The 25,503-nt window shown below is 38.3% G+C and overlaps 1 protein-coding gene across 2 annotated transcripts; it reads right to left on the bottom strand.

The window, feature by feature from the left end:
- Nucleotides 1-163: 163 nt before the first annotated feature.
- mtmr8 (myotubularin related protein 8) lies at nucleotides 164-21,781 on the bottom strand. Of its 2 annotated transcripts, none has more exons than XM_013134497.3 (14): nucleotides 21,543-21,775; nucleotides 20,264-20,386; nucleotides 13,775-13,937; nucleotides 13,516-13,673; nucleotides 12,710-12,838; nucleotides 8,818-8,952; nucleotides 8,585-8,717; nucleotides 8,286-8,395; nucleotides 4,226-4,351; nucleotides 4,004-4,053; nucleotides 2,625-2,825; nucleotides 2,375-2,503; nucleotides 2,155-2,281; nucleotides 164-2,066 (listed from the first exon to the last, which is right to left on the bottom strand). In XM_013134497.3, exons 1-14 carry the CDS (start codon nucleotides 21,564-21,566, stop codon nucleotides 1,896-1,898), a joined length of 1,779 nt encoding a protein of 592 aa, XP_012989951.1. In that variant the 5' UTR covers nucleotides 21,567-21,775; the 3' UTR covers nucleotides 164-1,895. The 2 variants fall into 2 exon arrangements, 1 of the variants encoding a protein (XP_012989951.1); XR_001198237.3 differs by having other exon boundaries at nucleotides 1,955-2,066; nucleotides 2,155-2,298; nucleotides 21,543-21,781.
- Between the last annotated feature and the right edge of the window lie 3,722 nt (nucleotides 21,782-25,503).

Here is a 25,503-nt window from a genome sequence, read left to right as displayed (position 1 = left end):
TGAGTTTTGATTTCAGTTGTTTACTTTGATTGTCGGTGTAAGTTTGAATGCAGCCCTTAATTTGGTTTCCATTGACCGTTGTTACGTCATTTTGTTCTCAATGAATTACACAATGTACAGTAAAATTTTGATCTTCAATATATTTCGTTCATCAAGACCCGATGTGTGATTTAGGTGTTCCCTTTAATTTTTTGAGCAGTGTATTTATACATAATTTTGACCATTGCTTTAAAACGTACACATGCCTAATTTCTGGTACAGCAACTTCATTACTCTGACATACTTTAAAAGTAGACATTTTTTGCTATTTTGTCAGGCTACAATTCCACCCAAACCGATCAGTTGATGTTGCTTGTAGTCTACCCATTTTTACAAAATTCTAAGTTATACAAAGATCTCATTTTAGTAGCATGTTCTCACAATTAAGGAAATACAAATAAATGTCTCAACAATTCAGTATGGGAATCAAAAGCACAACATAAAATAAAATCAGATTGTGGCCCATACTTTTACAGTGCATTGCATTTCTTATGTGGGTATTTCATTAACTTTGTCTATTCATAAAGCAACCCTTAAAATGTTTTATGTAATAGAGCTGGCTTCTTAAGCATACTAAAAACGACTTTGTGAAATATTTGTAGATGCAAAAATTACCCTTAAAAGTATTCAGTGTTTACAATACAGTATATTAAGTTAGAAGTGGTGACAGCCACTCCAATAAATAATAATAAAAACAGATCAGCATTCCACTTCCTGTTTTTTTGTGTGCAGGACCAAAATATTCAGAGTTTAACACTCCTGTGCATGTGCATTTCACATGTTCAACAGCACACTCATAGGCAAAATACAAGCGCCAATCAGCTCTCAGACTGGTTCACTGTAATGCATTAGGTGTCTCATCATCCACGCCACCTAAAAATCCACTTGTGTGCCAGTGTTTTGATAAGTGAAAAAGGGCCCTGATCTGTCAAATTGTGAAAGAGTTCGAAGGGGGTGTATATATTTTTTACACCATCAACTGAAATCAATTTAAATGAACTTATTAAAATGCAAAAGGATGCAGCATAGATGTTAATACTTTAATAACATTTATTATTGAATTAGGTGTTTTTTTTTATCTTACATATATATATATATATACTAAAGTTATATTTCACCCTGTTGATTATCATAATCACTGATCTTGCGAATAGGAATTCAGTTTTGATACAAGTTAATTTCAGAGTAGCCTGTACTCTATAGCTGAACATAAACTGTGTATAAAAACATACACCTGAGATATCCACCTAACAAACGTCTTTTTAACATCCTTTGGTCAGTGGGCCAAAGAAAGTGATCAACACATTCGCAAACGTTCTGGAAGTGAGATATTTTGATCTGGAAAAGGTCTGTACACACAAACGTATTTTGTTACAATGCTCGTGACTCAGATAGCATTACAAAGGCATCAATAGTGTCAAAACGAGTACAAGCTTTAGCTGACAAGCTTTCATTGAGAATTTCATTCAGAACAACATTGTCTCTCTGCATCCCAGAGGAGGAACTCATAAATGTCTGGTGAGATGCCACACCAATTACAACCCCTAGGTCTCACCGCTCAAACTTCTCCAGCACTGCTAAAATAAATCCTAGCAGAAACACTGGTCTTCCTGAAAAATATATTATACATACCAAATTAAACATTGAAATGACCTTTTCCTAAAAGTGCAAATCTTAAAATTATATGGACGCTAAAATATGTATCATTATAGTAACAAAAAAAACATCAGTCAAATAACAGTTGGATCCCCATGGAGAAGACATCCAGTGTCCAACAGGACTTAATTGATTCAAACCTCATCTTTGGCATCAACTGTGTCCTTTGTAGTAGGAACTCCATTTTCCAAAGCTGCTGGTTAAATCTGCTTGCTCCCAGCAGTAGGTGCCAATTGAATAATGGTCTCCTCTTTTATTTGCATATTTTTGGATGTGTGGGCAACTGATACTGGAGGCATCAAGGTTTGTTCAGGTGGTCTGCTTTTTAGAGTGCATTCATCAGCCAGAACCCCATCCATGACTGCCAACTTCTACAGAGTGATAAAAACAGGAAACATGTATTCAAGCTTGCTAAGAAACATCTAAGAACGGCCATTAAACAAATCTATATCTACTTACTCTCTGGAAATCTGTCATCTTCTTCTCACCCTCTACCCTTTTCTGTATTATAGTCAGCAGGTGATCAAGAATGGACTGCTTTGGCTGCATGCCCTTGTCAAAATGATTGTACATGCCACACCAAAACCTGCCAAATAAATAATGCTATTTGTATTTAAATGTAGATGCAATGTTCCAAAAGTGTCTACTCAACATTGCTCATAGTAAAACTAGGACTTACTTGAAATTCAATGGCAAAGTGCTTGGCCTCAGAACTTCTCTCCCTAATGAGCATTTGTACAGAGGATTTATGTACTGCTGACGGTTTTCCCAGAGAAAGGGCCAAACAGAGAAGGTCTTCTCCTTAAGCCTGAAAATTTAAAGGATAAACTGGTCAATAACTAAAAGATTAAAACAACTGAAATCCAGGATATATCACACACAACGCTGCTAGAAAATAAAATCAGGTGTCTGCATTTTGGGGACTCTACCGCATCTCCTCACGCTCCCTTTGACAGTTGCCAATAAAGTTTCCAAACTGGCAGGAGTAAACATGGTTGTGGATTTCTAAAAGGTACTTCTCGTTGTACTCAAAGCCACAGGGGTACTGCTCCATGAGATTCCAGACACACTCGAGGAATTGGGTGAATACAGGTGACACTTCCTTTGGGTCCCCATCCACATGCCCACACCTACAATTCATAATCATTCCTATTAATTTGTTGAACTTCATTAATACAGAAATCAAGGTCTCTTTAACAGCTGAGTCAAAACACAAACAAAATGAAAATAAAACATACATTAAGAAATTGAGAACAACATATTTTTTAAAGAAATGTAAAATGTCTTATAGGCTCTAAAACATTTAACTTAAGATCACTCTGAATGGCATTCCATGAGTCAGAGACAATATTTAAAAGCAGTTTTATCCAGTTCTGAATAGGCCTCCGGGCATTGCCTTAGAACCCACGTGCTGACAACTTTAATCTGATAGCAAGTGCTGAAGATATTCAGAATTAGGGCTGTCACAATATCAGATTTTCAGTACACGATTATCATGGCCAAAATAATTCACAATAACAATATCACGATATTGATATACAATTTTAAGGAAAAAAATCATGCTCAGTCAAATTCATCTTCAACTGTTTACTGTGTGTTTTGTCTCTTTTCTGGCATATGAATAACATTCAAAATACAAGTGTAGGGAGGTGGAAAGAAATTCTGCAACCATTAATGTACAAATAAAAAGAAAGCGTACAAAAAGAACAATTCCACTTAATGCATAGTGAAAAAGCAACCAGATGAACTGATAAACAAAAGACCCACAAGGCCTAAGATCAAGATAAAATTTTCGCCTAGTGAATAGGCTGTGAAAACTGCACATCTCCGCCTTAATTCAAACGCCAGTGCATAGGTCCAGCCTCGTAGTTTAAGCACATGAATCGTGTGTACAGGTGACACGCTACCAGGAGTGGCAAGGACACTAGCAAAATGCAAAACTACAGAATAATCCGTCAGGAAGGATAAGGAGAGAGCAATTGTCTGTGGCCACCACCTGCAAAACCCTTCCCTTTTTGGGGATTGTCTTGCTGTTGCCTATCCAGTACACCTGTTGTCACTTTCATTTGCACCCAAACAGGTGACACTGAATCACAGTTGCTTATGCTTCCTAACAGGTGTATACACACAGTTGGGTGGCAGGATAGCCTAGTGGTTAGAGCATCTTACCAGTAACCTAAACAGAATCCCTGTGCCAGCAAGATATTTAAAAAAAAGATTAAGTTAACCCTCATTCCCCATTGCTGAGTATAAGAATGTTTTCTCAGCCATATTTAACAGGTAAAAAAAGAAAAATCATATTTGATACCTTTGCGTGAATTTATGACCCATCGATATCCATTCTTTTTCTATCAAAACCTAAAATATGAAGTAAACAAAGGGATGTTAAAAAATTCTAATGATAAAATAATTGTATTTAAATTGTCCACATTCTGGTAAAAAACATTGTTGTCCAACACACAGACACAGTTTATATTATAAACTGAAAATGTAAACACACATTTAGCAAATCAGACCTAGCAAATCTCACCATAAGTCCTTTGATAGTCCGATAGAAGTTGTCTAAAAGAATGCTGGCCAGAGAGCAAACCTGAGCTGTCCGATCCCAGCCATCTGAACAGTGAACAAGTACACTAGCCTTCTCGTCAGCTACAGCCTGATTAGAGACAAGGGACAATACAGAACCACATTATAAATGCAAAATAGGAATTCATATTTCAGTCAGTTTTAGTGCCTACTAAACCTCATTAATTGGTTACCAGGAGTTAAGTGTTTTACAAACAGTAAAATTACATAACCAAAAGAAAATGAAATGCACGTACTGTATTAGGGCTGCAATGAATATTCAACTTATTCTACTATTAAAATCAGTCAACCTCCATTTTGGCTGTAAATAAGTCCCTTCTATTGCTCCAATTAACCAACATATTTTTAGAAAGATTGAGCACAACAATCTCCGAAGCATTACTTGAAACAATTCTGTGCCTGCCGGCAGCAGCTAACCAACACAGTGCAACCCAAAATGCAGGTGGAACATTTTTAAGAGAAAAATAATAACCATAGCCGCAATATGGGCTCAGATTTGGCTTTCGCACAGGGCACATCCGCTATGCTTTAGGCCAGAAAATGTGCATTGTCTTAAAGATATATAGCTACCCCTTATGTTTGAGTCAAAAATATGACTAATTGTTTTTGTTTAAAAAATATTATTCACATTTTCTCAGTTTCACAAAGGGTGCCAATACTTTGAGTGAATTATAGGTATGTATAGCCAGCATTAGGCCCAGAAAAAAATGAAGCTGGTAAAATTATTAGGTGCCGACCAAATTATCCTTAAAAATATTATCTATTGCAGTTTTCAAAACGTCCAAACTGCTCACAAAGTCCTCATAAAGGGGGGTATACTCAAATTGAGCAAAACTGAGACTGGCTTAATTAACCCTACTTACAGTGTTCACTATTGAGAGGATTCACTCTTTAAAACTGAACAGACACAGCCATTAGGAGGTAGGCAGTTTTATTTCCCACCAGCAAAAGCTCACTTTTAGCAGGCCAGAATCCGAGGCAAACGTGGACATGGTCTGCTGGTATGTCAAAACACCCTGTGCCATTTAAACAAAGTATTATTTGTGTACAGTCGTCCGGTACATTTCTCAAATGTCCAGAAAAAATAACATGCTGCCACGTTGTCCAGCAACAGATATTCCTAACAAGAGACCTGGTATGTGTGTGTGTGCACACATACACACAACCAGTAGTATTCAGACTACTTTTTACACATTTGTTACATTCTAGTTTTATTCTAAAACCCTAACCCTTCATCAATCTTCACCCAATATCCCAAGCTGACAAAGCAACATCTTTTTTTTAAAGAAATGTTTGCAAATAATAATTAAAATATATAAGTAATCAGACACTTTGCTATGACACTCAGAATTAAGTTCAGGTGCATTTCCCAAAAGGCACCAAAAGGACTCTCAGACCATGAGACAACATTCTTTGTTCTGATGAAAACAAGATTGAACTCTTTTTATGGAACCTGTTCCAGCGCACTCAGGATCTCAGACTTGGGCAAAGGATCACCTTCCAATAGGACAACGACGCTCAACACACAGAAGAGGCTTCGGGACTAGTTTATGAATATTTTTTAATTTAAATAATAATTATGTCCTTCAAACGTTGCTTTCATCAAATAATCCTCCATTACAGCCTTGCAGACATTTGGCATTTAGTTGTCAATTGTTGAGGCAATCTAACGAGATTCCAACCCATGCTTCCTGAAGCACCTCCCATAAATTGGATTGGCTCGATGGACACTTCTTACGTACCATACGGTCAAGATGCTCCCACAACAGCTCAATAGGGTTTAGATCCGGTGAATGTGCTTGCCACTCCATTAGACAGAATACTAGCTGACTGCTTCTTCCCCAAATAGTTATTTGGAACAGTGCTTTAGGTCATTGTCCTGTTGTAGGAGGAAATTGGCTCCAATCAAACGCTGCCCACAGGGTATGGCACAGTGTTGCAAACTGGAGGGATAGACTTCAGTCTTCAAGATTCCTTTTACCATGTACAATACTCCCACTGTACCACGACCATAGCACCCCCAGACCATCACATTGCCTCCACCATGCTTGACAGATGGAGCCAAGCACTCCTCCAGCATTTTTTCATTTGGTTTGCGTCTGACGAATGTTCTTCATTGTGATCCCCAACACCTCAAACTTAAATTTGTCTGTCCATAACACTGTTTTCCATTCTTCCTTTGTCCAGTGTCTGTGTTCTTTTGCCCACCTTAATGTCCTAAGACCTGAGCTTTGGTGCAGGAAGCCTAAAATGTCCACATATGTGGACACCGGGTCTCAGGAGGTTAAAGCTGAAGTACATAATTTTGAGAACAAGAAAAATGTCCGCCTCATATTCCCAGAAATCTCGCCTGTTGCTGGTGTGATGTCAGTTCACTCTTAAAGCCCCACACATTATCTGTTCAATTTAATCAACTCATCTAAAAAATGTCTTCATCGCTCATTGTGCAATTGGGTTGAACTCTGCTGGCAATACTCAGCCCTCATTTCAGGGTGGTTGCAGTTGGTGGGTGTCTCTTTGGTTGATGTTTGGCAATGTAGGTGGATTGATTTCCTGCCTGTTGGGCCCTGTCTGGGGCCTCCCCCGGATAGGGCTACAGTGTCACTGGACCCCCCTGTCTCAGCCCAAAGGTCATTCGCTGCTATATTATTGTGCTGGAGGAATAGGGTCAGTTCTCATTCTCCACTGTAAATCCTTGTACATCTAAAGAATGCACTCTCAAATTATTTTTTTTCTCCAGATGCGGGCCTGGGACAATCGGATATGGTAGGAATTCCTCCATGATCCAGAAAAATGTAATAGCGATGTGTCAATAAAAAAACGTATGTACTCCAGCTTCAATCTTTTCATTTGATTGGATAGCCTGAGATAGGTCCTTTTCTTTGCAACTCTGCCTAGAAGGGCCGCATGCCAGAATCGCCTCTTCACTGTTGACGTTGAGTGTGTTTTTTTTGCGGGTACTATTTAATGAAGCTGCCAGTTGAGGACCTGTGAGATGTCTGTTTCTCAAACTAGACACTAATGTATTTATCCTCTTGCTCAGTTGTGCACCGGGGCCTCCCACTCCTGTTTCTATTCTATTGAAAGCCAGTTTGCACTGTTCTGTGAAGGGAGTAGTAAACAGCATTGTTCAAGATCTTCAGTTTCTTGGCAATTTCTCGCATGGAATAGCCTTCATTTCTCAGAACATGAATAGACTTTCTGGCCATTTTTAGCCAGTAATTGAACCCACAATTGCTGATGATCCAGTTACTCAGTTATTCTATTCTAAGGCCAGTTTTATTCCTTCTTTAATCATCACAAGTTTTCCGCGATGCTAAAATAATTGTAAAAGGGTTTCTAATGATCAATTAGCCTTTTAAAATGATAAACTTGGATTGGCAAACAACAGGGCATTGGAAAACGACTGCTTATGTAGATATTCCCTAAATATCGGCCTTTTCCAGCAACAACTGTCATTTACAACTTTAACAACGTCTACACTATATTCTGAAACAACACAATGTTATTTTAACAGACAAAAGATTTGCTGTTCTTTCGAAAACAAGGACATTTCTACAATCCCATTTCCAAAAAAGTTGGGACGCTGTGTAAAATGTAAAGAAAAAAAGAATGCAATGATGTGCAAATCATTTAAACACTATAGTCAACAGAAAATAACATATCAAATGTTGAAACTGAGAAATGTTACAGTTTCTTGAAAAATATATGCATTACACAACTTTTCCCGTCTTTTGTTACCCCTGTCCCAGCATCTTTGAAACCTCTTGTTGGCATCAAATTCAAAATTTCTCAGTTTCAACATTTAATATATTGTCTTTGTACTATTTATAATTAAATACAGTGATACATGATTTGCACATCATTGCATTCTGTTTATATTTACATTTACCCAGCGTCCTAATTTTTTGGGAAACGGGGATGTAAGTGATCCCAAACCTTTGAACGGCAGTGTGTGTGTGTATATATATATTTTTTATTCTCTCCCCTTATTCTTATGGTACCTTAGCCAGAAACACTCCAGCATCCATCACAGCCTTGATGTGGCGCAGCCAACCTGAATTCTCCAGTCCCGTCAAGTAGTCACTCATAGTTGGAGACTTCATAGCACACACTAGAAACAGAAGATGACAGGTAAGCTCTTTCTAAACTTGATTTCAAGCATGAACTTTACCTTGTCTTTATTTTTTTCAGTATGAAAATGACTGACTTTTGTACATTAGTAAGTTATTGATAAGTACAACCCACAACACCCAACAATTATATGGAACGTCAGCTTTGATGTGAGAGCAACGATGGTAACCTTCCAGAAGCTTCTGCAGACTGTTTCTCATGACATGAATATTTTCAATGCCCACAAACTGAAAGCGGATGTTGGAGTAGTTGTCCGCATTCTCGTATCCTTTGCCTGCAGCTCTATTGGCCATGGCATTCAACTGAATAAAAAAGACAATGATTAAACCGTTTCAGTTAGGGTGGGGCAAAGAACGTACAGGGGAAAAAGCAATAAATTTTCTTGAAAGTGTGTCCTATTACCTTAGGCCTGGTATCCACCACATACATGAAGGTGCTATTAGGATTAGCCCGGCTGATTGCCTGAAGCATCTCCTCATCTTCTAAACATCGAGCACTAATGCCAGACAGTGGCTGGCTACACCGGCAAATGGCACCCTAGTAGGTTAGGAGGAAACCAGAACAGCTTTACCATAAAGTGCAGTTGGAATGCTATTGTAATCAGGGGTTAAACTGGGATTTGGGAGCTCAGCTCCCCCTAGGTCTCATTTCTCATTTAAACCCATGACTGTAATCATTAACGCACTGAGTATGTCTTGAGCAAAGCTCAGTATCTGACCCTTGTATTAAAGATAGTTTAGAATTCTTCCATCGAGTCGGATGTACAAGATCCGATTTTGTGTTTGTGTGCAGTTTGAAGGACACTGCTACCTAGTGTAATTACAATGACTAAAGCTTTGTTCATTATGGCAGTTTGTAGTGAGTCAAATCAGATATTTTCCGCCATAACCAATTCCAATCAGATTTTATTCCTTCAGTCAGAACATGCAAAAACCATAATAGAATCAGATAATTCAAGCCACCTTCCAAACTATATTCACACACAAACATATTTCACACCATTGACTTGTGTCTGAACATTCATATTCAATTCATTTGGCTAAAAATGCTTTTCCATTACTCCCTGAGCTAAGGATTCACCGATACCACTATTTCTTTGTTTGTCCTGATTCAGATTACTGAACAATGTGTAGGGCAGGGCAATATGAAAACCTATATTACAATCTGAAGGGCAGCCCAAAACCTATATTACGATATCTCAATGTTTTTGTCAATATGATATTAATAACCATATATTGCTCAAAAACATTAAGGGAAAAATGAAATCACACATCGAGTCTTGATTAACTAAAATTAAAGATTAAAATCTTTACTGTACTGTAATCTTTACATAACATCAGTCAACGGAAACCATAATCACCAGACAATTGATGGCTGGATTCAAACTCACACTGAAAATCAAAGTAAACTATTTAAATCACAGGCTTTTCCAACTTGTGTGAATTTCATCACTCATAACTGGACTCAGTAACGTGTATCGCCCCCACATGCCTGTATGCATTCCCAATAAAGTCTGGGCATGTTCCTGATGAGACGGCGGATGGTGTCCTGTGGGATCTCCTCCCAGACCTGGATCAGGGCATCAGTGAACTCCTGGACAGTCTGTGGTGTGCTACTTGGCGGATTCGGCTGCACCAATACAAAACATCCCAGAGGTTCTCAATTGGATTCAGGCCTGGTGAACGTGAGGGCCAGTCAATGACATCAATGCCTTCGTCATCAAGGAACTGCCTACACACTGGGGACGAGGCTGGGCATTGTCCTACACCATGAGGAACCCAGGGACCACTGCACCAGCGTAAGGTCTGACGATGGGTCTAAGGATTTAATCCTGGTACCTAACAGCAGTCAGGGTACCGTTGGCTAGTAGGAGTAGGTCTGTGTGACCCTCCAAGGAAATGTCTCCCCGGACGATCACTGACCCACCACCAAACCGGTCATGCTGGATGATGTTCCAGGCAGAAAAACATTCACCATGGCATCTAGAGACTCATGTCTGTCATGTGCTCAGTGTGAACCTGCTCTCATCTATGAAGAGAAAGGGATGCCAGTGGTGGACCTGCCAATTCTGGTGTTCTCTGGCTAATGCCACTCGAGTGGCATGGTGCTGGGCTGTGAGCACAGGTCTCAGGCTGTGAGCACAGGTCCCACTAGAGGATGTCAGGCCCTCATGCCACCCTTCATCCCGGTACCTAACAGCAGTCAGGGTACCATTCGCAAGCATGTGGAGGTCAGTGCGACCCTCCAAGGATATGCCTGACCCACCGCCAAACCGGTCATGCTGGATGATGTTGCGGGCAGCATAGTCACGCGAGGCCACACCCCTAATCTCATTTGGCTTCCTTGGAGGTCTAATAAAAACAGTTGTTGCTGATTCTCAGTGCCAAGATTCCATGTCTTGTTGTCACTTTCATTTGCACCAAAACAGGTGACATTGATTCACAATGTTTAACTGACTTGGTGTTATACTGTGATGATTACAGGTTTCCTACATTTCTTTGAGCAGTGTATATATAATGTTATCATAGTTTTTGTTTTGGGCCAGCACGTTCAGCTGCATAAAGTGCAGGAAGAAACTGCAAAATATCGATTAACCGAAATCGAGTACTTGCTTGTGTAGTCATTTTTGCCCTCTAAATGTTAACATTTAGATTTGAACATGATTTTCCTAACTACCATTAAAATTCCAATCTAGATTTTTTACAAACGACGATATATCAAGACAATAAAAATAATATATTCTAAGTTGTCTATATGACATGCACTCATGAATACTGCTCATGTGGTATTGGTAGTTTATAAAAACATTTATTTTATCCCTACTTGCAACCTCTACAAAATCTGCCATGGCGGACTCCCTCTCTAATAGCCCTCGGGCAAAAACTGTTATATAGCCATCTCTGAAATCTAGTAGGTGAGCCGCTAATAGATATGTACCTATTGTTCTAGTCTGCTCACATGTTTTAAAACTGGACAAGGCGAGCATGCTTACCAGATGAAGCTAACAAAATCTTATCAGATATGCACAAAGCAAAATTAGCAATATCATGATATCAAAGATTGAATTATTAAAAAAAACTCAACAATATTTATTGAATTATCACCCAGCTAGAACTTTAGTAACGCCCGATACAGAGCACCAATCCGACACTGCCATTCTCATTTTGTGCTTTGATTGCCAAAATTCTTTGACCGAATTTTATATAATTCTACATTTTATTAACAACTTTCTCAATATTTAAGATTGTGGAACTTCACATCAAATCTTACTAAGAAATGTTCAAATACTTGTGGAAATTTGATAGCAAAGTAGAATGGGGAACAAGGACAAATGTGTCACTTCAATTAATTTTCTTATCTGTAGTTAGTTCTCATGACTCATAAAACACCATGTGAATCGTCATTTTTATTTTCTTATTCTATCAACTTCATCAAAGTGGCACTAGATTAACTTTAGGCACTTTAGGAAATAGCTTGTCTGGCTAATAAATTGAAGATAGAAGTAAAAGGAAAGGCTGTACAGCACCAGATAGTTAGGCTTGCTATTTAGCTATGAATCTGAATGGATTTCTAGGACTGCACAGTCAAGTGATGTATTCTCAATTAGCCTGCTGTTAACTATAAGGTGTTAGTTAACTTTGCTATAGCGTTAGATAACTTCCCTAGAATTAGTTTGCTGGGGATAGGCTAGCTAGCTTAAGCTTCTCTACTGTTGCCCCTTGAAACACTTGCTTTCCAAAGTGTTCCATTTCCATGTTGTATTTCTTTTGTTGTAATACAAGATTCAGCAGTAAAAGAGACCTTGGTTTCAGTGGATTTCTCTGTTTAAAAAAAGGTTAATTTTTTTTTATTTACTTAGCCTAGGCATTCACTGATTAAAAATCATTTTACCCTGTTTCCACTCCAGAAAACAAAAATCCTGCATATTTATGTTCTATTATTTATATTATCATTTTTAGAAATTGTAAAAATATTAACTTAAATTTCACTTTGCTTAGGCATTCATTTTTGGAATTGGTTTGCTTTTTGATTTAAACAAGTGCAGCAGGAAGGTAGCTCTCCGAAAGCTGTTAAAGCGTGCAATATATCGGCTCAAGTCTTCTTCAACAATTCTGTGAAAAGACAGACTAAATAGGCCTTTGTTATGCCTGTATTTTTTGCCTTTTTTTGCATTGCAGGCAATTAATTTGTTTTCTGAGGTGCAGCTAAATCACTTCACAAGCTCATCTAACTGTAAGGAAGTTGATTAAAAAAAACAGAACTATGCCCTTAGTTTAGGAGAGTCTAAACTTACATTACTTTCCTTGTGGTAGTAGGAGAGAGTAGGAAGGCGTCCCCTGCTCCTGAATTTGGCACTCCCCAAGACAGTGTCCTTCCTTGCAGTTTTGGGAATGCCCAGTTCTGAGTGATATGTGCTACAAAGCTAAGCAATTCAAAAGAAAGAACAAAACAATTGCATGCATTCAGTACAGTTGCTGCAAATGCCAATTCAAAAATACTTAGACAAAATAAAAAAGGAACCTGAGTGAACAAATAACACAGTCTTTGTATACCCCCTATGAAAATGGGATTACCCCATTACATTCAACAACTGCAACACAATGACTGCAACCAATTGGTCCTGTAAGTTGTTGATCAGTGTCTGTGATTTGGATTGTCTTGCTTCATGGCTGAGGTGCACTTCCGATTCAGCTGACAGGCAATCGCTTAACATTCTCTTTTAGAATGATCTGTTACAGATCAGAATTTAAGATTACTATGTTGACAAGAGTTCAAGTTTTTCTTTATGAAACCTGTAATCATCAAACAGTCTTCCATAGTGATCAAAGAGATTTTGGTTGCACTTCTTGCGCTTAACGAGTTATGTATTGTAACGGAGCAATACCACATTTTCACAGGTATACATTGGGTGTTGAATAACTTCAAAACATAAAATAGGTATACATACCTTGTAGTATTTGTTCACTTCCGTTCAATTTATTTAAGATTTGTTTGAAAATCGGCAAACATTCAGTGACAAAAATATTCAAAAACACAAATCAATCTTAAAAGGGCACAAATACTTTCTATGGCATTGTTTGACTTCCTAACTAATGTTACCTCATAGTTCTTGTTGAGGTCTGTCAGTTCCCAAAACTCATTTGGCAATCCCATTCTTTTGAAATCCATGGCTGAGTCAATAAAGCCCCAACCATTTCTTCTGTCATCTTCATCTTGTTTCGGGTTGTAGAGAAAAGCAAACAAATCTTCCAGTTTTGCTATATAAAAAGACTCAATGTTACAGTAGGAACATTTTACTGAAGATCGACCTTTGGTTTGCTCCAACAGGAGAGTTGATCAAAAATGCTACAGCAATTACCTGGTTGGGAGAGTCTGAGCAGAGAGTGATACACATCTTGGCAGTACCTCTCACTGGGAATGACAAAATGTACCACATGGAAGTTTTTGCAGGAAATATTAAGTGGGTATCCTGTGCCTGTAAGAGGGAGTTTCTCTACTGTGGCAATGTGATGGTGTATAATCTGGTGAAGATGAGAGTAAAACAAAAAAGGATATTACATACTCAAGCATGTATTGGAGACATATTTGCGAGGGCAGAGCTTATGTTCCAAATTAATACACTAAATTTAAGTGTGTTATTACAGAATTTAGGTTAAATGCAAGAGCTTAACGGGGTCAAAGCATTTAGCCTAGTTCAAATACAAGCTCCGCCCTCTACACTGAGTCAACTAATATCACTGATTTCAGCTTACAGGGCAGATCTGCCTACAAGACAAGTTTGATTTGGGGACTGTTTACACTATGAGAATTGTACTGAGATTATCATGAACATTTGTGAGATTACTGTTTGCAATATAAATATTGAGTGCAATTTATGAGCTTAGACTTCAAAGAAAGTAAAATTAAATCAATTAAATGTGCAGTATAAAGAATACCCTTTTACCCTCATTTTTCACTGGATGCTCCCTAATATTGAATCAATCTGAAATACAACTTTTGTTAGAAAAATGAAATCCATATAAAGTTGTGCTCGTAGGTTTGCATGCCCTGGCAGAAATTGTGACATTTTGGCATTGATTTAAAAAAATATGACTGATCATGCAAAAAAAAACTATTTTATTCAAGGATAGTGATCATATGAAACTTGAAAATTAAATTACAATTGGTTTCTGTAAACTCAGTCAATGAGTTTGTTATCTCTCACGTGGATGCACTGGGCAGGCTAGAAACTGAGCCATGGGGAGCAGAAAATGACTGTCAAAAGACCTGCGTAACAAGGTAATGGAACTTTATAAAGATGGAAAATTATATTAAAAAATATCCACAGTCTTGCAAATGCCAGTCAGTACTGTTCAATCGCTAATTAAGAAGTGGAAAATTCGGGGATCTCTTGATACCAAGCCAAGGTCAGGTAGACCAAGAAAGACTTCAGCCAAAACTGCCAGAAGAATTGTTCGGGATACAAAGAAAAACCCACAGGCAACCTCAGGAGAAATACAGGCTGCTCTGGAAAACGCTGGTGTGGTTGTTTCAAGGAGCACAATACGACGATGCTTGTACAAAAATGAGCTGCATGGTTGAGTTGCCAGAAAGAAGCCTTTACTGCACCAATACCACAAAAAAGCCTGGTTACAATATGCCCGAAAACACCTTGACACGGCTCACAGCCTCTGCCACACAAATTTGAGTGATGAGACCAATATGGTCACAACCCATAAGTGCTACTTTTGGAGAGTGGTCAACAAGGCCTATAGTGAACAGAATAACATCCCCACTGTGAGGCAAGGTAGTGGCTCACTGATATACTGGGGGTGTGTGAGCACTAAAGGCAAGATTAATTGATGGCAAGATGAATGCAGCATGTCATCAGAAAATACTGGCAGACAATTTGCATTATTTTGCATGAAACCTGTGCACGGGACGCTCTTGGACTTTCCAGCACGACAGTGACCCCAAGCATAAGGCCAAGTTGACCCTCCAGTGGTTACACCAGAAAAAGGTGAAGATTCTGGAGTGACCATCACAGTCTCCTGACCTTAATATCATCAAGCCACTCTGGGGAGATCTCAAATGTGCGGTTCATGCGACCAAAGACTTAGTATGACCTGGAGGCATTTTGCCAAGATGAATGGGCAGCTATACCACCTGCAAGAATTTGGGGCCTCATAGAGAACTATTACAAATGACGCTAAAGGGGGCAATACACAGTATTAAGGACTAAGGGTATGCAGACTTTTGAACAGGGGTCAGTAAGTTGTTTTTCTTTGTTGCCATGTTTTGTTTTATAACTGTGCCATTCTGTTACGACCTACAGTTTAATGTGAATCTCATTAGAATTAAGACGTTTTGTCTGCTCACTCATGTTGTTTTCTTTACAAATGGTACATACAACTCTGGAAAAAATTAAGAGACCACTGCAAAACTATCAGTTTCTCTGGTTATACTATTCATAGGTATGTGTTTGAGTAAAATGAAAATGTTTATTTTATTCTATAAACTACTGACAACATTACCCCCAAATTCCAAATATAAATATTGTCATTTAGAGTATTTATTTGTAGAAAACAACAACTGGTCAAAATATGAAATATGCATTGTTTTCAGACCTCAAATAATGCAAAGAAAACAAATTCATATTCATTTTTCAATAACAAAATACAAATGTTTTAACTTAGAGTTCGGAAATCAGTATTTGGTGGGATAACAGATTTTTTTATCAGAGCTCTTCAATGCGTCTTGGCATGCTCTCCACCAGTCTGTCACATTGCTGTTGGTTGACTTTATGCCACTCCTGGCACAAAAATTCAAGTAGCTCAGCTTTGTTTGATGGCTTGTGACCATCCATCTTCCTCTTGATCAAATTCCAGAAGTGTTCAATGGGGTTCAGGTCTGGAGATTGGGCTGGCCATGACAGGGTCTTAATCTAGTGGTCCTCCATCCACACCTTGATTGACCTAGCTGTGTGGCATGGAACATTACCCTGCTGGAAAAAGCAATTCTCAGAATTGGGGAACATTGTCAGAGCAGAAGGAAGCAGGTGTTCTTCCAGGATAACCTTGTACTTGGCTTGATTCATGAGTCCTTCACAAAGACAAATCTGCCCGATGTTGAAGCATCTCCAGATAATCACTGATCCTCCACCAAATTTCACAGTGGGTGCAAGACACTGGCTTGTAGGCCTCTCCAGGTCTCCGTCTAACCATAAGAAGACCATTAGATGACCTTCTTCAATTCCTCAACCGTCCAATCCTTATGGTCTTTTGCAAACTTCGGCCTGGCTCTTCTTTGCTTCTCATAGATTTGTATAGCTTTGCAGGACTTCAGCCCTGGTCCTAGGAGCCTGTTTCGAACCGTCCTCACCGTGCACTTCACCCCAGCTGCTGTTTGCCATTCTTTTTGTAGGTCACTTGATGTCATCCTACGGTTGAGTGACATTGAGTGACATTCGAATGAGTTGACGGTCATCTTGGTCAGTGGAAAGTCGTTTTCACCCTCTGCCAGTCTGTAGCTTTGTTGTCCCCAATTCCTGTTACTTGACCTTGTTCTTATGAACCGCCGTCTTTGAAATTTTCAAGATGAAAGCAACCTGACGCTCACTGAACCCTTCTTTTCCTCACTCAAAGCTTTTCTTTTCAACTCTTTTGTCATGCTGAATAGTTATTTTTTTGATTCAAATTACCTTTTGAGGTACTACTTGCACTGTTTTTGCCATCCAGTTGGTCCTATTGCAAGAGGATAGTGATGACCAAAGCAGTGGTTTTTATACTTTTCCTTGTTAAATTAGATTTGGTTCAGGTAATCACCTAATCAGTAACTCATTAAGTAAAATGGTGTGCCCAAGTTGGAATTTAACCGACATTGGAATGGAATGGCTGCCATACAGATGCTGATTTAAGAAAAATTAAGAGGGGTCCAGAACAGTATATTACCAATTCTCCAAGGGTATGAAAATTTTGAGCACAAGTATATATATACTGTGTGTGCGTGAAAATCCCAGTAACTGAGCAGATAGTGAAATACTCAGACCGGTCCGTCTGGCACCAACAACCATGCCACGCTCAACATTGCTTAAATCACCTTTCTTTCCCATTCTGACATTCAATTTGGAGTTCAGGAGATTGTCTTGACCAGGACCACACCCCTAAATGCATTGAAGCAACTGTGATTGGTTGATTGGATAATCTCCTGATTATCTAATCATGTGATTGGTTGATTAGATAATTGCATTAATGAGAAATTGAACAGGGGTTCCTAATAATCCTTTAGGTGAGTGTATATATATATATATATACACACACACACACACACACACTTTCATCTCATATACTGCTCTTTGCATTATTGAGGATATCAAATACTTTCATTGTAGTTTTACTCTAAAAATACTGGTTGTACCAAATGATTATTGCTGATTGCTCTGAATCTCTATTATCTTATCCTGCTTTCATATTGTTATGGTATTGTTGTCAAAAATAATTGATGTTTAATAATTAAAAATGTTTTAGGCTAATGGTCATCATCTATACGTAGACATGTTTATTCCAATGTTAATGTCACTCATATTCTTTTCCGTCATTGCGGTAGAATCTAATTCTCAGAGGTGTGTATGCCATGGTCCAATGGGTTATCACACAGATACTAATCATCTAAAACTAAACTTGATAAAAACTACTCTTTGCAATATGGTGCAAAATTGTGTCCCATTTATAAAGACAAGACCAAATATGACCCTCAATTAAAGGTGCATCTCCACATTAATTTAATAACAGATTTTCTCTCAAAATATACCTTTCTACCCTACAAATGGATATTTTTTATTATAATTGGATCAAATGTGTGTAGAAAAAAATGAATAAATTACTTAATAGAAAGTAATTTCAATTGATATCATTCAGTACAAGTGTTTAGACATGGTACTACTGGGATTTGTGGTGACTGCTAATTATAATTGAATTAATATTTTGGTTTTACTCTAACTTTTCTAACAAACATTTTTCAGGCAACAGCTTCTGCATCCTTCTGCATTCTACTTTAATCTTAAGTGTGCATTTTAAGTAAGCTACTTCAAAACAAAAAAAAATATTATTATATACTTTTTGCGGTAGCATCAAATTACTTTTGGGGAGAAATCTGACAGGGAGGGTAAATGTAAAATATTTATAAAAGACTTGCGAACCTCCTTAACCAGAGTCTCTCACATGTCCCTCCATGATGTCACATCCTGGCACAGGGCTATAATGCAAAATAGAGACTTAGTGTTGGTTGCACCGAATGATAATGATGAAAATGAATTTCCCGGATAAAATTATTTCAGGATATTTAAAACTTTTCTTCATAAAATGTCTTACATATATACCAATCAGTCATAACATTATGACCATATGCCTAATATTGGGTAGGTCCCCCTTTTGACGCCAAAACAACCCTGACACGTTGAAGCATGGACTCCACTAGACATCTGAAGGTGTGCTGTGGTATCTGGCATCAAGACATTAGCAGCAGATCCTTTAAGTCCTGTAAGATGCAAGGTGGGACCTCTACGGATTGGACTTGTTTGTCAAGCACATCCCACAGATGCTCGATTGGATTGAGATCTGGAGAATTTGGAGGCCAAGTCAACACCTTGAACTTGTTGTGTTCCTCAAACCATTTCTGAAACATTTTTGCTTTGTGGCAGTGCACATTATCCTGCTGAAAGAGGCCAATGCCATCAGGGAATACTGTTACCATGAAAGGGTGAAAATGGTCTGCAACAATGCTTAGGTAGGTGATACGTGTCAAAGTACCATCTACATGAATGGCAGGACCCAAGGTTTCCCAACAGAACATTGCCCAAAGTATCAAATTGCCTATGCCAGATTCCCTACTTCCCATAGTGCATCCTGGTGTTCTCCAGGTATGCGATGCACACGCACCCGGCCATCCACGTGATGTAAAAGGGAACGTGATTCCTCAGACCAGGCCACCTTCTTCCATTGCTCCGTGATCCAGTTCGGTTGCTCACACACCCATTGTAAGCGCTTTCGGCAGTGGACAGGGGTCAGCATGGGTACCCTGACTGGTCTGTGGCTACGCAGCCCCATACACAACTAACTGCGATGCATTGTGTGTTCTGACACCTATCAGAACCAGCATTAACTTGAGCTACACTAGCTTGTCTGTTGGGTCGGACCACGCGGCCAGCCTTCGCCTTCGCTCCCCACGTGCATCAATGATTAAGCTTAGTCCAACACTAAAACAACAGGTTCAATGGAGTTTTCTACTGAATTTAATCCATGTCTGCGAAACCGGCCCAAAATGTACAAACATTAGTTGTTGAGTTTAGACACCAAACTGCACATCACATCATTGGCCCATCTACACATTACTGGAATTTCAATATTATCCTAATAACTCATTAGGCCTCAAGTAAAACACCCACTTATGGACTTCTAGGATGCATTATGAGATTTTTGGCCATTAATTGTAAGTGGCACTGTCATTCCAAAACAGCTAAAATGGTGTCCTAGCCTGTCATTTATGTGCCACATGTCATCAAATCCACTTATGGCTGAGGTATGACAGTTCTTCTACTTGCAGATTATACACAAATAACATATTACACATCAAGCCCAAAATTGGAGGTTTAAAAAAGATATACATATATATATATATTCAAGTCCCAAACCTCATCTTTAAGTTGCCTACCTTTACAGCTTCACTGTTGGCAAGAAATCAGGGAGGTGTACAGTAAGCCTAATTTGTGTGGCAGGTAAGCAACTACCTCCTTCCAAGGTAGTTGCTTACCCGCCTACATCTCTTCAGTTCTTTCATAGAATGAGCTTACACCACTTAAAAAGTTTCATACCCAGGTTTCCTTGCGAGTGTTACATGATGTCTCTACAAATATGAGGTGGGTCGCTGTTAGATAGAGTGTGCCAATGGCTGGCTTCTTTGCAGTGTATCGATCCAACAATTGAACTTCTTCCACCTGTCATTTGAAATAAAAAGACAAGTAGCCCACAATAAATGTTCTGAATAAAATAGCATGTGAATAGCATGTGAATCCACCACCTACAAAAAACACTGCTACTAAAACAAACAGCAGGAAATCATGGAAACTCAGGGTCAAATGCTGACATGCAGGAATCTAACCAGCTAACAGTTTAGTTGCTGACTGCAGTGACAGTATTCAAATAATTAACTTAAGATGTGCGCATGTGCAGTACCTCAATATGCCATTCACTCCTTAACAACGCAACTGTTTTTAAACTTCGACAAAATTCAATTCGTAAAACATATTTTTAGGAAAAGTACTAAGATCCAAGTGGCACAGTCGGCCCAGTTAAAATCATTCCCTCCCACGGCCAGCCAGTAATATGATTTAAGATTACAACTACAGTGAACCATCTGCCTTCTCGTATGTTGTGCCCGTGGTACATGGGCTTTATCCTCCAAAATTGCCAGACTGATTGTCCAGTTTTTGAATTTATTTTTAACATCTTATTTATAAGTACATACAGTGTGCCAGTAAAAATGCCGTACTGTAGCTAATTGCTCTAAGAAATCTCCAGATTTCGATATAGTGATTGCCGAGTTTCCTACCAGATATAATACTTACTTACTGGGGGCGTATGCAATAACGAAACTTTCCATACAAAAACATTATTCGGTTCCTTGTCATTTGTATTTCTTTGAAAGTTACTGTACAGTACACAACGCGTGCAACTGCATTAACAGTAAATAAAAACGTCTCGACAACCATTTCTTGGTGATTAACCGAAGTACAATATTTTGCAATTCTAACGCTTGTGCCGGAGCTGACTACTAATGTGGTCATTGTTCATTTGTTCACGTTACACTAGATAGTTTTCTAGCTGACTTTAGTTGACAAGTTGTTAGCTAACTTTAAATAGGTGGACACATGATTTATGTAGCTAAATAGTTAACAGAGAGCAAGCATCGACTCCGCTTTAAGACAGTTTGCTAGCAGACTATCTAGTTAGTTTAAACCCATGTTTACACTAACTACATGTTTTCAACTGTTCTTGAAGCAGCCAACTAGTGTTACAGATAGTGATCACTGGTTAGCATTATATCTAACTAGCCTTTGTAGTACATAGTAGTATAGTGGTCACTTAACCTACCTTAGGCGTTAAAATGTGCTCCATCGTCCTAGCTACACCGAGAAATGGGGGATAATCATCTAATGTAAAACACCTCTCTTTTTTTTCATATGTTCTGTTACCATTTCCAGAGGAAACTATTTGCACATTGTGCAATTCTGTACTTGGCTTCTATCCTAACTAGCGCCAGCCTCCGCGTATTTGCGGAGGATGTAATGGACATCCGGGTTTAGTTAGAATGCACTGTGATAGGAAGTTCTACTTCTTACAGACTCGGACGTTTTCGAGTAATGAATTAAAACGAATTAGTCGTTCGAAACGTTTAGTTCATCTGTGTCAATAACGCCTCTATAGCAAGAGGTATTAACATTAGCTGCAAGTCATTAGTCATCATCTAAAACTGCTTATTCTTCATACTGATATTGTTTAGTTACCAGTAAATATTTTAACTGTTAATAGTAACGTTTCACTTAATAGTAAAAGTTAGTTATATATTAGTAATTATTCTTTAATATTAACATTTTAAATGTTGCTATTCTTTGTTATTCCGTTTTTATTACTCAAAATTGCATTCCAATTGAAAGAAAGGCATCCAGTTGCAGCTTTCTCGCTCCAGAACGTCCTTTCTCAGACCAACATACTGCCATCTACTGGATACATCTTCACGGAAGTGGAACAGTTACAATGGCTCTTAAAAGTATTCACCCACTCGGACATTTCCAGAGTTTATTGTGTAACACACTTTTTAGAAAAAACTTATTTTTTCCAGTTTTTATTGAAATTCACACAATTTACTTAGTCTTACTGTACTCTGAAATTAAAGCATATATCTAATAAACAATTGGAGACAAAAATAAAATCATTGAATTGTTTTGTTTGACAAAAGATAATATACCATTTCTATTCATTGTTACTAGTTTTGGCATATCATAGTAGACACCTTTCGCAGATATAACAGCTGAACACACTGGTGGCATGCTCTCTACAATTAAAATCAAATATTGTTTGGACAGTTCTTCCCAACACTGTTGCAGAAGTTCCCAAAAATGTGTTGCAATGGCTTTCTTACTGCCACTCAACCTGTCAAACATGCAGCTTGAAGTCTTCTCTTCACAGCTGAATTTGAAACTTGCTTATTTTAACCAGTGTTAAGCTGTGCTTGAAGCTGTTGTCCTGTGAGCTGCCAATCACACAAGCTGTTGACTCTCAGAAACTTGTATTCAGATTCTGTTGTGGCTTTGGGTCTGCCAGACCTCTTCTTATCAGATTTTCCTAAATTTTCCAAGTGCTTTTGTTGGTGTAGGAAACTGTACTCACTGACACCTTGCCTTTCTTTGCTGTTTCTAAACCTAAACTTTTAATGCTGGACTGAGTAACATTCAGAATATAATTCAAACGTGAGAAACAGCGCACTCAATTCTTCCCTCTCCCCCCAGCCCGAGTTTGATTGACAGCTGTGTTACTCGTTCCTAATCACATGAACATGCATGCAGGCGATCTGATGCAATTTTTAGACTGGGAGTTAATGAAGTGGGAGCTACAGTTGGCTAGTGTAACACAACATAATGCTACAGCCTGTATAATAATGCACAAAATATTTTTTGTCCAGAAAGCACTAACTCCATGTCCAACCTATCATTTTTCATTGGGTAACTATTCAAGCTAGCATAAGCAGCATTGGGAGCTACCTATAGATAGATTTTCAAATACATAGCTAAAACAATTTGTATATAATAATGTGAATAAATAATTGTACCTCTCCAGAGGTAAAAGCCCCAAATCAGAGTCAAATTTCATCCCTTTTAATGCCATTAGTTCTTTCCACCTTGGAAATGCAGCTGAACAAATGTTTATTCTTGTTTTTGCCCTTGTTTTATCCAGCTCTGTTTTACAAATAGTGCTACTCTATTTGTACTCAAAATCTTTTTTCGCTTCGCAGTTTTCGATGTGTATGCTGTTGTATGCAACGGAGAAATTGGCATTTTGTTGTCATCTCTAGCTGCACTTGTAGCTTCTGTCTGAAAATTTTTTTCTTCCCTCATCATGGACTTATGTTACCTCAAGGCAATATGTGCTCTCACAAATGGAGCAAAGCCCTGTCTTGCCAAAGTGATTGGCTAAAGATTGGCTGCATTGTTACTACCCAAGGAACATTTTCATAGTAGGTTTCCAGGGGCGGGGAGCCGTCTGAGGTGCTAACCATTTCCCACAGGGCCTCATTTAACTTCAACACCATGTTTAATTAATTTATAGACAAAACATTTCATTTTCAGTGGCAATATCCTACATAGTGCAGCTTTAAGAGTTATAATGTTCTGTCTGTTCTGTCCGGCTTTTTCTAGTGATGGGACACACAAAGCCAAACTTGGAGGCTTGCTTCTAAATTTCAAACCAAACTAGTTGATGACGTTTGAAGCATCAGACATCACGCAACTATCTCATCACGCAACTATTTGATCTGTAGCCTAATTAACAAGTCTTGAGCTAATAGAATTTACAAATTAACTGGTGAATGTCAATATGTTTGTACTATAGAATTGTCTTACAAATATAACAAACATTTCCGCTGGACAATAGCTCAAGAACCAGTCCAGATTAACTTTAGCAAACTTTTTGAGTTCAAATGATACTGTTTATTGTTGTTAATTTAATTCATTTATAATGATGATAATTTGTTTCATTTAGTGTATTTTATGACACTGTTGCCCTTATAATCCAACGTGTTTGAATGGATGGACAGTTTAAAAAGCTCTCTGTAAAGGGAAGCAGTAGCCTGTGGGATACAAACCCTCATTCTAATTCCTTTTCGCAATGTGCACACCAACCCATTGTGCCACAAAGTCTTGTAAAATATGGATAAAGACGTCTTTATAAACATTAAACATGTTATGTTTATCCCTGACCAGTAGGTGACACCAATGTGCACTCGGCTGACAATTCTTGAGAGAATTAGATGTTTTTTGGCCCAATTTGACCAAAGCCTAGATGTCCTGTCACAAAATGTTTCTCTCCATTATGATAGAAATATACTACTTCCTGCAGTACAGTACTGTCCACATTTTTTTTTACCAGGATGTAGTATCACAGTCTCTTCCAACACTGCTTTTATATAGACAGAGGGTTTGTAATTAATCAACAAAAGTTGGGACACCTGCAGGAATTGTTAACATCAACTTTCTAGGCTTAATTCACTTCCATTGCTGCAGTTGTAAGTTGTTAAGCCATTACAGTTTTCCATAACCTTTTTTTCAATAATAACTGCAAAAATGGAGGTGTTCTAAAACCTTTGACCAGTGGTGTATTTAATGAGTATCTTTTTCTACTGAGCATCACAGAAATGCCCATAATGTCAAAGTGGGAAATAAAATCTGCAAATTGTTCTAAATTAATTACAAATTATTTACAAATATAAAACAGAATAATTGATTATATAAGTGCACCACCTGAATGAGCTGTGGTGCAAATTATGTAAAAGGGCACCCATCCAAGTCCACGTGGAGGTAATACTTTTGAGAGCCATTGTATGCCTCATTGGAAGCATAACAAGAGCTCTGAATAAATCTGTTCTGTGTTGTAGGGTGGCAAAAAGGAAGACTCTACACAAAAAATATTATCTGAAAGCATGAGAGTGACAGAGCAGCTGTGTGGTAATAGTTTCTGTGGTCTGATGAGAGTGCTGTGGGGATACATCTAAATTACAGAAATTTGGCCTGCTAAAAACAGTGAAGATCCTATTTCAGCAGGACAATAATTCCAAGCACAAGGCAACATTGGAGTGGCTCAAGAACAAAAAGGGTGATTGCCCTACTGTAGCCCAGTCAAAGTCCTCAATCCCAAAAAGAATCTCTAACACTGAAAATTACAGTCCCCAAGGTCTGTCCAACCAACCTCAGGTTGTTGAGGTTGGTTGGGCCAAAGTTACTTTTAACCTGTACAAAGCTGGTACAAACCAAAATACCTAAATCTGTTATTGCTGGGAAAA

Source organism: Esox lucius, chromosome 7, assembly GCF_011004845.1.
Source record: "Esox lucius isolate fEsoLuc1 chromosome 7, fEsoLuc1.pri, whole genome shotgun sequence".
Classification (NCBI taxonomy): Eukaryota; Metazoa; Chordata; class Actinopteri; order Esociformes; family Esocidae; genus Esox; species Esox lucius.
Note: the sequence above shows the minus strand (reverse complement) of the source record. Positions and strands in the feature narration are given on the sequence as shown.